This window comes from Ixodes scapularis, unplaced genomic scaffold (assembly GCF_016920785.2).
Source record: "Ixodes scapularis isolate PalLabHiFi unplaced genomic scaffold, ASM1692078v2 ptg001856l_1___fragment_2___debris__unscaffolded, whole genome shotgun sequence".
Lineage (NCBI taxonomy): Eukaryota > Metazoa > Arthropoda > Arachnida > Ixodida > Ixodidae > Ixodes > Ixodes scapularis.
The window spans coordinates 81,076-95,342 of record NW_024610198.1 but is presented as its reverse complement, the minus strand read 5'-3'; the positions used below and the strand labels follow the sequence as shown (position 1 = coordinate 95,342).

The 14,267-nt window shown below is 45.6% G+C and overlaps 1 protein-coding gene across 1 annotated transcript in view; it reads left to right on the top strand.

Moving 5' to 3' along the window:
* The window catches only part of LOC8032849 (complement C3), a gene marked incomplete at its 3' end in the record, with an annotated part of 118,887 nt that overhangs the window by 25,062 nt on the left and 79,558 nt on the right, over positions 1–14,267 (top strand). The window contains exons 2-3 of the mRNA XM_042288325.1: positions 5,074–5,203; positions 5,922–5,975. Of these exons, the coding sequence (XP_042144259.1) occupies positions 5,074–5,203; positions 5,922–5,975 (184 nt within the window). The remainder of the gene's footprint in view (positions 1–5,073; positions 5,204–5,921; positions 5,976–14,267) is intronic.

The following is a 14,267-nucleotide window of genomic DNA, read 5'->3' as shown; positions in this document are numbered from 1 at the left end:
GTCTCTATCGGTCGTACTCGGTTGCAAGAGTGTGAAAGGGCCTTTATCACTTCCTTTTACGTGTCGTTCTTTTCCTTCCTTCGTTTAAGTTATGTCAAATTGACAATATTGTTGTCGCAAGGATACCTAAAAAAACAACCACACTGGGAAATTAAATCGAGCTCTATCACGTGTAGAAAACAGTGGGTTACTACTTGATAGGATCAAATGAAAGTTTCACTCATGGAGTTGAGGTACCTTGGAGAACATTTATAGAAAGAATGCATCAAACCAGTTGAAAGGACATTGAACACAATCAGCATGGCACCCGAAAGTGCTTCGTACTTGCGACATATTACTTAAAGTTTCATCCACACTACTCAGAAGTGGTTGATCCGCTCCGTGCCTTGATGAGCAATAGGTTGTTGCTTATGGACGGCCGGACAAGCACAAGCATTCGGAGATGAAGTGAACCTAATCAATATACGCTGTGCTATATTTGAATTTTCTTGAAACGATGGTGACAACGAATGCCAGTTATGCTCTAGGATTTGGTCTATATTAGCTCCAACCGAAAGACGTCGGAACAGCGGCGCTTGCGTCAAGGACAATGTCTGAGACGAAGCGCTGATACTCAGTTCGAACGCAAGAATCACGGCTGGCTTTTTAAATTGCAGAGTGCAGACAATATTTCCTTTCAGAAATAATTTTATAGTATGTGTACATCGCAGACCACGCAAGGGTTTGTAGGTAACTTATGCGCATCACTCGCTGGTGTGCGAGATTATTGGAGTTCAACTGTAAAGTGAAGAACCGGTGGAGCGAACAGAATCTGATTGATGGCGAATTTTGAGACATCCTTCTGGTACCAAAAATAAAGATTCGAGCGACGCTAAAGGTATCAAAACAGTCTGAGCACAGCTGCAAAGCGTCACCTCGAATGAGTTTGAGACGGATAATTATCAAGGTGAAACACTAGCAAATACTGCAGATCATCAGTTGTTGAAAACATTCTGAGTGGCGTGCGAGAACTACATGCAATATTTCTTCAAACTCCATGAAATACTTTCAGTGGTTGAGGGTCTCGTTTAACGTAATTATGAGTTTTTGACACAAAGAAGAATTTGAAATAATAAATCGACCTCCACCTGGAATGGAGCGCTGCTCGCGCCCTCTAGGCGATTGTCGGCAGCTAAATAAATCGCCTTGTGTTAGATTCGATCCCGGGACCTCTTAAAGCTGAGTGGTGCGTTATACGAGCTCAACTATCCAGGGCTAGCCATCAATAGAACAAGCAGGTGTTAACAGTTGCTACCAGCATCGTTACGAGCATTGATGTCACCCTTGTGACATCAGCAGTTTTGATGATTATAGTTATAAATATTTTGGCGAAGCCCATGGGTGAAGAGCTACGGAAGAATAAATTGACACCTGTTTGCTCTACTGTTTGCTCCTTGTGAGCATAGTTAATAGAACTCTCAGCTAGCCCTGGAGATGTCTCGGTATTGATTCCCGATCCAAGCGGATTGTTTCGGCGGCAACAGCTTCCTACAGGCCGCGAATTGCGCTCTATTCGAGGTGTAAGTTGATTTATTTTGGCGCAATTTTCTACCTTAAAAACTTCTCCAATTTTATTATACGGAATGATATGTTTTATTAATTTTTTAAGTCGTCTTTATTGTTACGTGAATGCCGTCTTTATCACATGTTTCTTGAGCCCGGGGTACATTCGAGGAACGAACAACAGTCAGTGTGGTGAGTAAGTACCTAAAATTCGTTAGTTAACTTTTCAATCAGTGAAAAAAGACACATGGTTGCAAATATGAAACTTGCTGAGGGTCGCTTAAAACCACTAAATCTGTAATTTTCAGAAAGACTTTGAGCGCGTGAGGAGCAAAGTAGTGTGCTAAATCGACCACTTGTGCAGCAGGTACAAGGCTGGGGCTATGGTGAGTGACGAAACAAATTGTGAGGGTGTCTTATCGCGCCGGTAGCTCTGTTCCTGCTGCACGGGTGATAGCTCTAGCGCACTACCGTGTTTCTTTCCCGCTCAAAGTCTTTCTGAAAATAACTGATTTAGTGGTTTTAAATGACGCTCAGCAAGTTTCCGACCGGAATTATCTGTCTATTTGCACTATTTAATGTCTATTCTCACTAACTAAAACGGTAATGAATTACTTTTAATTTATTACTCACCTGACTGTGACGGTTGTTTGCCCCTCGAGTGTCCGCCGAGCTCAAGAAATATAGAGTGAAGACGGCATTCACGTTGCAGTAAAGACGCCTTTTTTAAAAATCTGTTTTAAATAAAAAGGGTCACCCGGTGTAGAGTAAGAACACTTGTCGTCGGATCATTGACATCGACCGCGGATTTCATCCTGAAATTGCACAAAGCAAATGGACACTTTGAGACAACTACTCGTAGCAACGAGTGAACGCTGGTGTCTTTGAACAAAAGATGGCCTGCCATCAGTGTTGCACAATATCGTGATACAAATGTATCGCGATAGTATTTCGGGAATGCTCTACGCATTTATAATTTGTTTATCGCGTCCCAAATTTTGCAGTGTATTTTCTATTTCTGTATCGAAACACATTTTTGGGTGTGTTCCTGGTATAGCAATACCATTAGGGCACGATGTAGTTTGTTACAAATATCATGGAGTCGTTGACATCTATACAGAAGGTGAAGACCAAGTTTCATCTGGCACGTTTGTATCATAATATACATGGCCCCTTACTCCACATCGTAAAATATTAAACATGTTTTGTTGGACTTAGGTTGCCGATTATTCCTGTACATTCACTACTTGAAGGCGCTGTCGGTGCGTCTAAATGACAAATGAAAGACTACGGTTTCATAAAACTATGGTGCCTGGATCACGTCTTTGACTGGTGTGTTTACCGCGGCCAAAAAAGTGGTCCCTCGATTTCCGCCTGATGACGTCATAGAAGTGTCATGCTGTCGCCGGTCGCGACCCTGGTGGCGTCTCAACAGTTATGGTGTGTGTAGCAGATGCCTGTTCTGCTGCAGGTCGCTTTCCACTGTGACAGTTCACGGAAGCTAGTGCAACCGGAAGTTGGGACGCCTAACGGGACGCCGTGACGACAGCGACACTTGCGTTCGCTCGTGCTTTTTGCCAACATTTCTACGGCCAACCGCCAGGATCGCGACAGGCAACAGCATGACACTCGCGTCATTTGTTGCCACATCGGGACCACTTTTGATGTATGGGCGGGATAGGACGCTAAACACACCAGTCGAAGACGCGATCCAGGCACCATAATAAAACTTCATTTTCTCGGTTATGTAGAAAGATCAATTCTGAAAGTGGCGCCTGGTTGGTGAAAATCATGGTGACTTCTCAAGGTAACCTGGAAGGACACAAAACTGATTTCGATTTCATGGAAGTTTGCCTCGAATGGTTGATAGATCGCGAAAACAAATTTGCGCTCGAGCCATAGTTAAAAAACAATAACAACTCGCTTCCCTTACTACGGCACAAAATGCGAGGTGTTAATTATGTGGTAAATTTAATTTGAATAAAAATATGACAAAGTAAACAATTAGACTATCTTACAGCGATTGCTTGTTTGTTAGCTTAAAATGGTTTTCGTAATGGAGATTACGCATATAGAGAATTGTGAATCATAGTTTTTTTTTCTCCTTCGTGTACATTACTGGACACACCCAAATAGTTCTAGGCAGTGCAAGATCATTTAAAATAGTTTTTTTCTGTTTTAGAAATATGTAATTAAGTTCCAAAAGTTTGTCCCTTGAAGAGTTTTCTTGTGTTTTTCTTTTTTTTCGAATGTATTTTTGATACTTCTTCTGGTACATTTTTGATATTGTATTTCAATATCACTATTTTATGTTAGCCTTAATTGCTATGTACGCTAGTATTTGTGCTTCCAAACACCTTTAATAGTATTTCTGCCCAACCCTGTCCCCTAGTAAAATGACAAAAAAAAAAAAAATAAAACAGCCCCTGTTCGAATGCAACCAGTTACTTAGCCAACAGTACCACGAAAACAAATTTCAAGCTTGTTTGTCCGTTCATTTAGAAGTTTTCCTAGAAGCTGATGATATGGCTGTCGGCAGTAGTTGATCATTTGAGCAGGTGAACGGGGTTGTATTCTAATTACATCCAAAGGCATATGCTCTAATAAGCTTCTTACTGCGAATCTTCCTTAGCCAAGGCTGTCTCGATGTACTACTGTGAGACCACGTTTACAAATCGTGCCTCGACTGTTCAAGGACTTTCTAAAAGATGGAACTGTCATGCACTCAAAATCCTGTATTTACAATTCGAGTGAAAATGAACAGGTTAAACGCTTTAACGAGGTAATCAGAACCAACTTTAAAACTCCCCGATGGAATTAATTTTGTTGAGTTCTTTGAATTTTATTGTTGTGCACCACAAAAAAACAACAAGGCTTTCGCAGTAGTACTGTATTACGTCGTGCGCGACCGGTGCGCACGACACATGTCATTGTAGAACTACCGCATCCAAACAATTCAAAAAATTTTAGGGCTGCGATGAATAATCATCATGGCCGGATAAAAAGACAGCTTAACAATCTACCCCAATATACGTCAAATGATCAAGAATTCAAAGTTCAGACTAGAGGTCCCGTGATGTCAGGTCACGCGATATCAATCTCCCCGCCTACTCTGGCGGGGAAGCATATATATAGATCACGTGACATCAGGCCACGTGACCGAAACACGAATTCAGTTTTTTCCGAATGATGTAAAACACTTTAGCGAACTTAATCTGAACGCCAGTAGGGTCACGATAACAAGTCTGAGCAAATGATATGCAATCTGCAGCTTGTCCAGTCATCGGTGCGCTACCAGGCAAGCCGCGAGAACTCCAGGGGGAAAAAAATAATATTTAAAAGTGCGCCGTGTTATGCGGTGTTAGGTACGTTTTCATTATTCAATAAAGTGACGTCATGACGTAGTGATTTCAAATGATTTGGTAGTTTAGAAGGCGCATTGACTTTCTAAGTTTGTACAAATAAACCCCAGGGCTACGGCGAAAAGGACCGAGTATTCCAACAGATGTGCTTTGCGTGTCGTGCACGCAGCTCTTCCAGCAGCTGGACGCCAAAGACCTGGGCTGCGGAGCGGGAGGTGGCACCGACTCCGTCCAAGCCCTGCACGACGCCGGGGTGCTGCTGCTGGCCAACACGAACGACGACCGCCCCAAGCGAAACGGTACGGATCAACGGTCTGGCGTAGCACTGAACATAGATCATAGAACATGGAATATACAACATAAAACGACACGGCGCATTAGAGAGATTGAAGGGAATTCGAAACCGTGGGGAGCGTTTTATATTTAACGGCGGGCGCCTCCTTCGGAGATTGCTCTCAAGTGCGTATGCTCTGCGTTTTCGCCTGGAGAGGAGAAAAGCGGGAGAAAAGGCGGACACATTTCCAGACGATCAACTCTTTAGGCACCTGCTCGCAGCTCGCATTAAAAACGCGTCCGATAAACCGCGTGACCCCATCGAGCAGCTAGAAACTCATCATAATACTCTAGGGGGCACGCGCATTACGGTGATTTCTGCGCATGCCCAATGCCGAGAGCCGGTGTGGACAAACCCAGGCTCGTTTTTAGGCAGGAGGTTTGCAATATGTCAACCCGCACAATTTAAAACCCATTCCATTGGACGCACGTATCGCTTAAAATTGAGCAAACACGATTGTGCATTTAGTAAGACATCTACAATGTGCGAAAACGCGCAAATAGAAAATAAAGTAATCAGACTTTTTAGAGTTGTACAGTCGCATGCCGCCAAAAGAGAAGCCGGAACTTCTCCGCCTTAACCGCATGCATCGATAGTCTTAAGAGTGCGTAGGAAGATGCGTGCGTTTTTACACAATAGCATACACTTAAATGATGGGTCATTCCAACCCTTGATTTTCCTAGATTTGTCCTGCCAACCGCGACATCGCCAGAAGAGAGAGGCACCCCTCAGCGTTGGTAAGTTTTTGTCTGCTGCTTTCTCACATCTGCAGAACCCATTTCTGCTAGTAAACGAGTATGCTGCGTACCTTCAAAAAGAATAAGGATATATGTGCCAAGCATCAAAGTTACAGCTAAATGCTGAGGTTGCCAGCGCATGGTTACCATTTTGAATGGCCCCGAAAGCTTTTTTTTTCATTTAATGAAATAAATGCTTAAATATATATTTTATGTACGTTTGCTAACATACCTGTACCGGTTGAAGCTTAGCTAGTTGGTTCATTACTTTATATAGTGCTAGTTGAACATAAAAGGATTAGAGAGACATAGAAAAGGCATACATACCGTTAGACTAGCAACTGTTTATTAAGATAATCTTTTTCTTCATGGCGGACAAATGAAAGACGAGGAAGGTGTTTGGTTAAAAGACTAGAAGAGGAAGAAGTTCCTCAATTAAATTAAATTCAGTGTAGGTGTAGATGAAAAAAAAAAGGAATATAGATGAAGAAAAATATGATGTTATTAAACAGTTTCTAGTCTCTCTCTCTAATACTTTTTTATGTTCAGCTGGCACTATATATAACATACATGTACCTTGGGAATTTAAGGTCAACCTTGGGAATTTAAGGGCAAACTTGAAAATGCATATTTTTAGAGCGCAGCTGTTAGGGGCCCGTTCCCGCCTTAAAGGTCACGTCCCCCCCCCCCCCCCCCCCGAGGTCACGCACGTCAACCCCTGAGGTCACGCGACCCCCTCAGGTGGTGTGACCCTCCGGAAGTCCCGTGACCCCCTCCCCCGAGGTCACGTGGCCCCCCTGATTCACACGACCCCCCCCCCCCCCCCCCGAGGTCACGCGACCTCAAGGAGTCACCTATCCCTCAGTACCCTTCCATCCTCCTCCTCAAGAGCTGCGCTCTAATCCGGCGTTACAGGGAATTGTACACGGCTTTCATTTTTTTTTCAGATTAATAAGAAAATAAACTGTAAATAAATTTATAAATTTCTACGGACTTAAAATATTTGTATTTCAGCATATTGTTTTGTTTCATGCAAGCTTGAAGAATAGATGCGAAAAAGGTGTTCATTTTTAATTTCTATATTGAGTACAGGTTGTAAAATAATCACCCCCCGCCTCAGACTTCGGGAGAAAACGTAAAATTACAAAAACAGTGAAATTTATTGTCCCCTCAAATGCTCAAAATTAAAAAAAAATTTCCCCAAACATAGTTTTGACTTTTGTTTTTATAAATGAAAATATTTGGGGCGGTAAGTTGGTACTACCTGACACAATCATCATATTTAGAAATGGCTTTTCGCTGGGAAAACTTGGGTATCCTGTCTAGTGTACCCAGATTCTTGCGCGACGTCTTTCGAAAAAGACATTGGTTGTCGCTATGGTCACATAATCACCTACGCGAGCCGAAGGGAGGGAGGTGACTCCCGCGAGGTCGCCCTGCTCTGGTGGAGACACCATTTATACTTTCCTCGATTACAACGGACTTTCGTCTTTCTTTTAGAGCGCAGCTCTTAGGCGCCCGTTTCCGGCTTGAGCGGCGTCGCCGTCGCCGTCGCCGTCGCCGTCGCCGTCGGCGTAACCGCGCGGTGCATTATGGGTAAATTTCCCCGCTAAAGCTAGCGGAAAAAATTTCCCCGCTAAATCTAGCGGAAAAGTTTCCCCGCTAAATCTAGCGGAAAAAATTTCCCCGCTAAATCTAGCGGAAAAAAGTTCCCCACTAAATCTAGCGGAAACAATTTCCCCGCTAAATCTAGCGGAAAAAATTTCCCCGCTAAATCTAGCGGAAAAAATTTCCCCGCTAAATCTAGCGGAAAAATTTCCCCGTCAAATCTAGCGGAAAAAATTTCCCCGCTAAATCTAGCGGAAAAATTTCCCCGCTTTTTAGCAGAAAATTTTCCCGCTAAATCTAGCGGAAAAAATTTCCCCGCTAAATCTATTGGAAAACTTTCCCCGCTAAATCTAGCGGAAAAAATTTCCCCGCTAAATCTAGCGGAAAAAATTTCCCCGCTAAATCTAGCGGAAAACTTTCCCCGCTAAACCTAGCGGAAAAAATTTCCCCGCTAAATCTAGCGGAAAATTTTTGGTCACGTGACCCGGGGGGTCACGTGACCTGGGTAGTCACGTGACACCCCGAGGTCACGTGACCCCCTCCCGAGGTCACGTGACCTCTGAGGGGGCACGTGTTTGCCCCCACGTGACCCCACCAAGGTCACGTGCCCTCGGGGGGGTCACGTGACCCCCCCCCCCCCCCGAGAACACGTGGCCCTCAGTACCGTTCCCTCCTCCTCCTCAAGAGCTGCGCTCCAATTCGGCGTTACAGGGAGTAGTAAACGACTTTCACTTTTTTTCCGTTCACGTTTTGCCCCTGTCCCCCGCAACAAATCAATACAGTACCTTAAAACGTTTTCCGTAGTGATTTAGAAGTACCACCGAGAAACTGCAGCTTTAAATGTTGCTGACGTAAGGCTGAACACCATTTGCAAGTTTTAATACAGTAAATGCGAAGTGGCCTTTGAGGATTCTGACCTTCTTAAAACAGTTTGAGCCCCCAACTATACTCTATCTTGCTAGTTAGGCGCAATACTCCGGAAGCTACGGGCGAGAGAAAAAGGAAATTAATTTTTGCGCGAATTTTGTGCCCGAGGGGCGATATGAGGTTAACAAAAGAGGGTTCTGGTAAGAGGGCATTCCCTTCTGTCTACCTTTTTCAACTGCTGGGGTTACGCTCTCACCCCTGTACCTTTGGCAACGCAGCACGTAGCTAGTGAGATGCAGTGTAAACACCGTCGGAAGCTCTAAACCTGTCCATCTAACCGTACAAGTACCAGGAATAAGCCAGCAAAGCAAGCTCCTGATCAAGCCCGCCTAAAATGTAAAATTTTGGTAATGCCTCTACAGGGTCCAGTCGCTTTCACACATTTTTTACTAAAGTGCGCTTCCTATGATGTATCAAAATCAAAAGACAGAGAAGAGAGACGAGAAGCGAATAAAGACAGGTTGAGAGACGGTCATTCTTTTGTTTTGCTCTCTTAAGTCTGTCAGGTTTAACACAGATGGAAGAAAATTTAATATAAGAACAAAATTAAATGATTGTTTACCTCTTAAAACACTGTGCCTAAAAGTAGACAAAGTGAAAGATGGGGTACAGGGGAGTTGTGTGTCGAGTTAAACACAGTCGCCAGTTGCTACAGTGCGTGGAAAGTGTGGTAGAGAGCAAGTAGTTGTATACAGGATTTTTTTTTCTACTTTAATGGCAAGGCTTACTGCCGGGGGCATTGCTAAATCCGAACGCCTAACGCAGCGCCCCGTGCGGCAAGCACCAGCAAAAATGCCCGCGAGAAGGTAGTAGGCAAAGCCCGCCATGTAACCGACGCCGCAAGCCTGGTGGTGCGGAAAACCACGTGCAGTACGTCGTGGTTTTCCGTAGGCGTACTCCACGTACGCTTACACCTAATGGTGCAAGCGTACGTGCAGTACGCTTACACCATTAGCCGCCCTGTCCAAACTCCGACAAGGCCCCCGCCCCCCTTGTACGACATTGCATTGTTACTGAACATATGAGTATTTGTCAGTCGAGAACCGCATTCCAAAACGAACGGGAATCGAGCATATAGCGTTAATGTTAAATAATTAACGTGTCAAAAAAAAATTAAAAAGAGGGGCGCCATCGCGCCCACCTTTTTGATGGCACTCCGGGTGACGGCCCAGGTCCCCCACGCCTAAGGCAGGCCCTGGTTGCCATCGTTTATCGATCTCTCGACCACGACACTTTGATAGGGCAGGAAGTGAATGTCTGTTCATTGCGGCAGACCGTGACTGGTTGCCGCAGCCAGTAGCTGGAGCTGTTAGGTCTACCGGATTGCGGATGTCGTTTGAAAGGAGAGGCTTTTGATAACGACTCTCGTACCACTGTGCCCTGTTCTCTGGCAGTGCCTGAATGGTCCTACTCGTGGCCGTCTCTTCGACACGCCCACGAGTAGGACTATTTATTTTCAACGCAAAATGTGTATATACGCTCGTTTTCTACGAAACAACCGCCAAGCTCGACCGTTACACGTATGTCAAAGTTTTTGGAGGCATATGGACCCACGGGGGTAATTATTAAGACACGGTCGCAAAACTACTGACAGAAATTGAACTTGGGACCGAGAAATTCTTAGTCAGGTACTATGCCGACTGAGCTAAGCGCATCAGATGCTTGAGAACACTTGCTTTATAAAGACGCTAATTCGCACTCTACTGTGTTGCAAGTTAAGGAAAGCGGGACAAGTTCCTCTCGCAAAGCAATCCACTCCTTTCACTTTAGCGGAGCGAACATAAGAAAAGAGGCGAGTGGGCTAGGCTACTCACTCACCTTCTCTACGGTGTTTTGATTTTGGCCCCCCTCTCGTACTTGACCGCTTCACCAATGCACTCAGTAACGCCGAAGTCTCCCTCAAGTTTACCCCAGTGGTATCGAGATCCTCTTTCAAATTCCTAGATTTAAAAATCACTAGTGACGGTTACAAGTTCCACACCTGTCTACATTATAAACCCACTGACAGCCATAGCTACCTTCTCTGCTCCTCGAACCCTCCTAGGTCCCAAATAAACTCTATTTCCTTCTCACAAATTCTCCGCCTCCGTAGGATTTGCAGCGTCAACATTGATTTCCGTCACCAGGTTGAGACGAGGACTACGTTCTTTATTCAACGTAATTATCCACTCGGCCTTCTGCGCAATGCCACTAGCCGCGTCTCTAACATATCGTGGCATGACACCCTATTTCCCCAACCAAGATCTAAACCTCCGTTCCACCCCCTCCATTTTCACGTTCCATCCCTCCATACCTAGGCTCGGCGAACTAATCATGAACGCCACTTCCCACCTCGTAGACTCCGAAGTTATTTCTAAAGCACCCGTGCTAACTTATCGTCGACAGCTCAACTTCAGATCCCTTCTAGAACGCAGCAACAGTTCCACGAAACCCCAGATTTTGCTTCCCGGTACCTCGCCGTGCGGCGCCCCGAAATGCCTAACGTGCAGACACATCGGCCCTCCTCCCAACCTGCTGATGAGAATCCTTGACAATCACACCTGTAAATCTTCTAATCTGATATACATTATTTCCTACACACTGTCGAACCTTAGTACATATCGGCGAAACTGACCGCCGACTTCACGAACACTTCCGATAACGCCGCAGACTTGTCACGCTAGAAAGAGCGGGCCAACTTAAACCTGACCTCTCCACACATATATCTGAACCTTTCTCCTGCACGAATAATTCCGAACTCAACATGCGAGTATGCTTCGTCAAATTAGGCTTCCATACACCGACCTCAAGCAAAGAAAAACATTTTAATTTGAAGACGAAATTCCCTTCCGGCTTAAGCAAGAAAGGCTCTTTCGACTCTTTTCCCCTGCTCCTCTCCTTCTTTCTCTCTACCTTGTTTTTATGATTTGGGTGGTCACGCGGGGTGATCTAATGGCCACCGACGTCCAGTTTATGCTTCGAAACAGATCATTGCCAGTTACAGTTAGCTGCCCTCAGGCTGACGCACGTTACTGTTTTTCTCAGAGTGGCCTCGGTCGTGTGAATGGCCATCGACGTCCAGTTTATGCTTCGAAACAGATCATTGCCAGTTATAGTTAGCTACCCACAGTGCTGACGCACGTTGCTGTTTTTCTCAGAGTGGACTCGGTCGTGTGAATGGCCATCCACGTCCAGTTTATGCTTCGAAACAGATCACTAAAAGTAAGAGTTAGGTGCCCACAGTGCTGACGCACGTTATTGTTATTCTCAGAGTCGCCTCGGTCGTGTGAATAGCCACCGACGTCCAGTTTATGCTTCGAAACAGATCATTGCCAGTTAGAGTTAGATGCCCGCAGTGCTGACGCACGTTATTGTTATTCTCAGAGGGGCCTCGGTCCTGTGAATGGCGACCGATGTACAGTTTATGCTTTGAAACAAATCATTGGCAGTTAGAGTTAGCTGCCCACAGTGTTGACGCACGTTATTGTTATTCTCAGAGTGGCCTCGGTCCTGTGAATGGCCACCGACGTCCAGTTTATGCTTCGAAACAGATCATCGGCAGATAGAGTTAGCTGCCCGCAGTGTTGACGCACGTTATTGTTATTCTCAGAGTGACCTCGGTCGTGTGAATGGCCACCGACGTCCAGTTTATGCTTCGAAACAGATCATTGGCAGTTAGAGTTAGCTGCCCGCAGTGTTGACGCACGTTATTGTTATTCTCAGAGTGACCTCGGTCCTGTGAATGGCCACCTACGTCCAGTTTATGCTTCGAAACAGATCATCGGCAGTTAGAGTTAGCTGCCCGCAGTGTTGACGCACGTTATTGTTATTCTCAGAGTGACCTTGGTCGTGTGAATAGCCACCGACATCCAGTTTATGCTTCGAAACAGATCATCGGCAGTTAGAGTTAGCTGCCCGCAGTGTTGACGCACGTTACTGTTATTCTCAGAGTGACCTCGGTCGTGTGAATTGCCACGGACGTCCAGTTTATGCTTCGAAACAGATCATTGGCAGTTAGAGTTAGCTGCCCGCAGTGTTGACGCACGTTATTGTTATTCTCAGAGTGACCTCGGTCGTGTGAATAGCCACCGACGTCCAGTTTATGCTTCGAAACAGATCATCGGCAGTTAGAGTTAGCTGCCCGCAGTGTTGACGCACGTTATTGTTATTCTCAGAGTGACCTCGGTCGTGTGAATAGCCACCGACGTCCAGTTTATGCTTCGAAACAGATCATCGGCAGTTAGAGTTAGCTGCCCGCAGTGTTGACGCACGTTATTGTTATTCTCAGAGTGACCTCGGTCGTGTGAATAGCCACCGACGTCCAGTTTATGCTTCGAAACAGATCATTGGCAGTTAAAGTTAGCTGCCCGCAGTGTTGACGCACGTTATTGTTATTCTCAGAGTGGCCTCGGTCGTGTGAATTGCCACCGACGTCCAGTTTATGCTTCGAAACAGATCATCGGCAGTTAGTTAGCTGCCCGCAGTGTTGACGCACGTTATTGTTATTCTCAGAGTGGCCTCGGTCGTGTGAATTGCCACCGACGTCCAGTTTATGCTTCGAAACAGATCATCGGCAGTTAGAGTTAGCTGCCCGCAGTGTTGACGCACGTTATTGTTATTCTCAGAGTGACCTCGGTCGTGTGAATTGCCACCGACGTCCAGTTTATGCTTCGAAACAGATCATTGGCAGTTAGAGTTTGCTGCCCGCAGTGTTGACGCACGTTATTGTTATTCTCAGAGTGACCTCGGTCGTGTGAATTGCCACCGACGTCCAGTTTATGCTTCGAAACAGATCATCGGCAGTTAGAGTTAGCTGCCCGCAGTGTTGACGCACGTTATTGTTATTCTCAGAGTGACCTCGGTCGTGTGAATAGCCACCGACGTCCAGTTTATGCTTCGAAACAGATCATCGGCAGTTAGAGTTAGCTGCCCGCAGTGTTGACGCACGTTATTGTTATTCTCAGAGTGACCTCGGTCGTGTGAATAGCCACCGACGTCCAGTTTATGCTTCGAAACAGATCATCGGCAGTTAGAGTTAGCTGCCCGCAGTGTTGACGCACGTTATTGTTATTCTCAGAGTGACCTCGGTCGTGTGAATTGCCACCGACGTCCAGTTTATGCTTCGAAACAGATCATTGACAGTTAGAGTTAGCTGCCCGCAGTGTTGACGCACGTTATTGTTATTCTCAGAGTGACCTCGGTCGTGAGAATTGCCACCGACGTCCAGTTTATGCTTCGAAACAGATCATTGGCAGTTAGAGTTAGCTGCCCGCAGTGTTGACGCACGCTATTGTTATTCTCAGAGTGACCTCGGTCGTGTGAATAGCCACCGACGTCCAGTTTATGCTTCGAAACAGATCATCGGGAGTTAGAGTTAGCTGCCCGCAGTGTTGACGCACGTTATTGTTATTCTCAGAGTGATTTCGGTCGTGTGAATTGCCACCGACGTCCAGTTTATGCTTCGAAACAGATCATTGGCAGTTAGAGTTAGCTGCCCGCAGTGTTGACGCACGTTATTGTTATTCTCAGAGTGACCTCGGTCGTGTGAATGGCCACCGACGTCCAGTTTATGCTTCGAAACAGATCATCGGCAGTTAGAGTTAGCTGCCCGCAGTGTTGACGCACGTTATTGTTATTCTCAGAGTGACCTCGGTCGTGTGAATAGCCACCGACGTCCAGTTTATGCTTCGAAACAGATCATCGGCAGTTAGAGTTAGCTGCCCGCAGTGTTGACGCACGTTATTGTTATTCTCAGAGTGACCTCGGTCGTGTGAATAG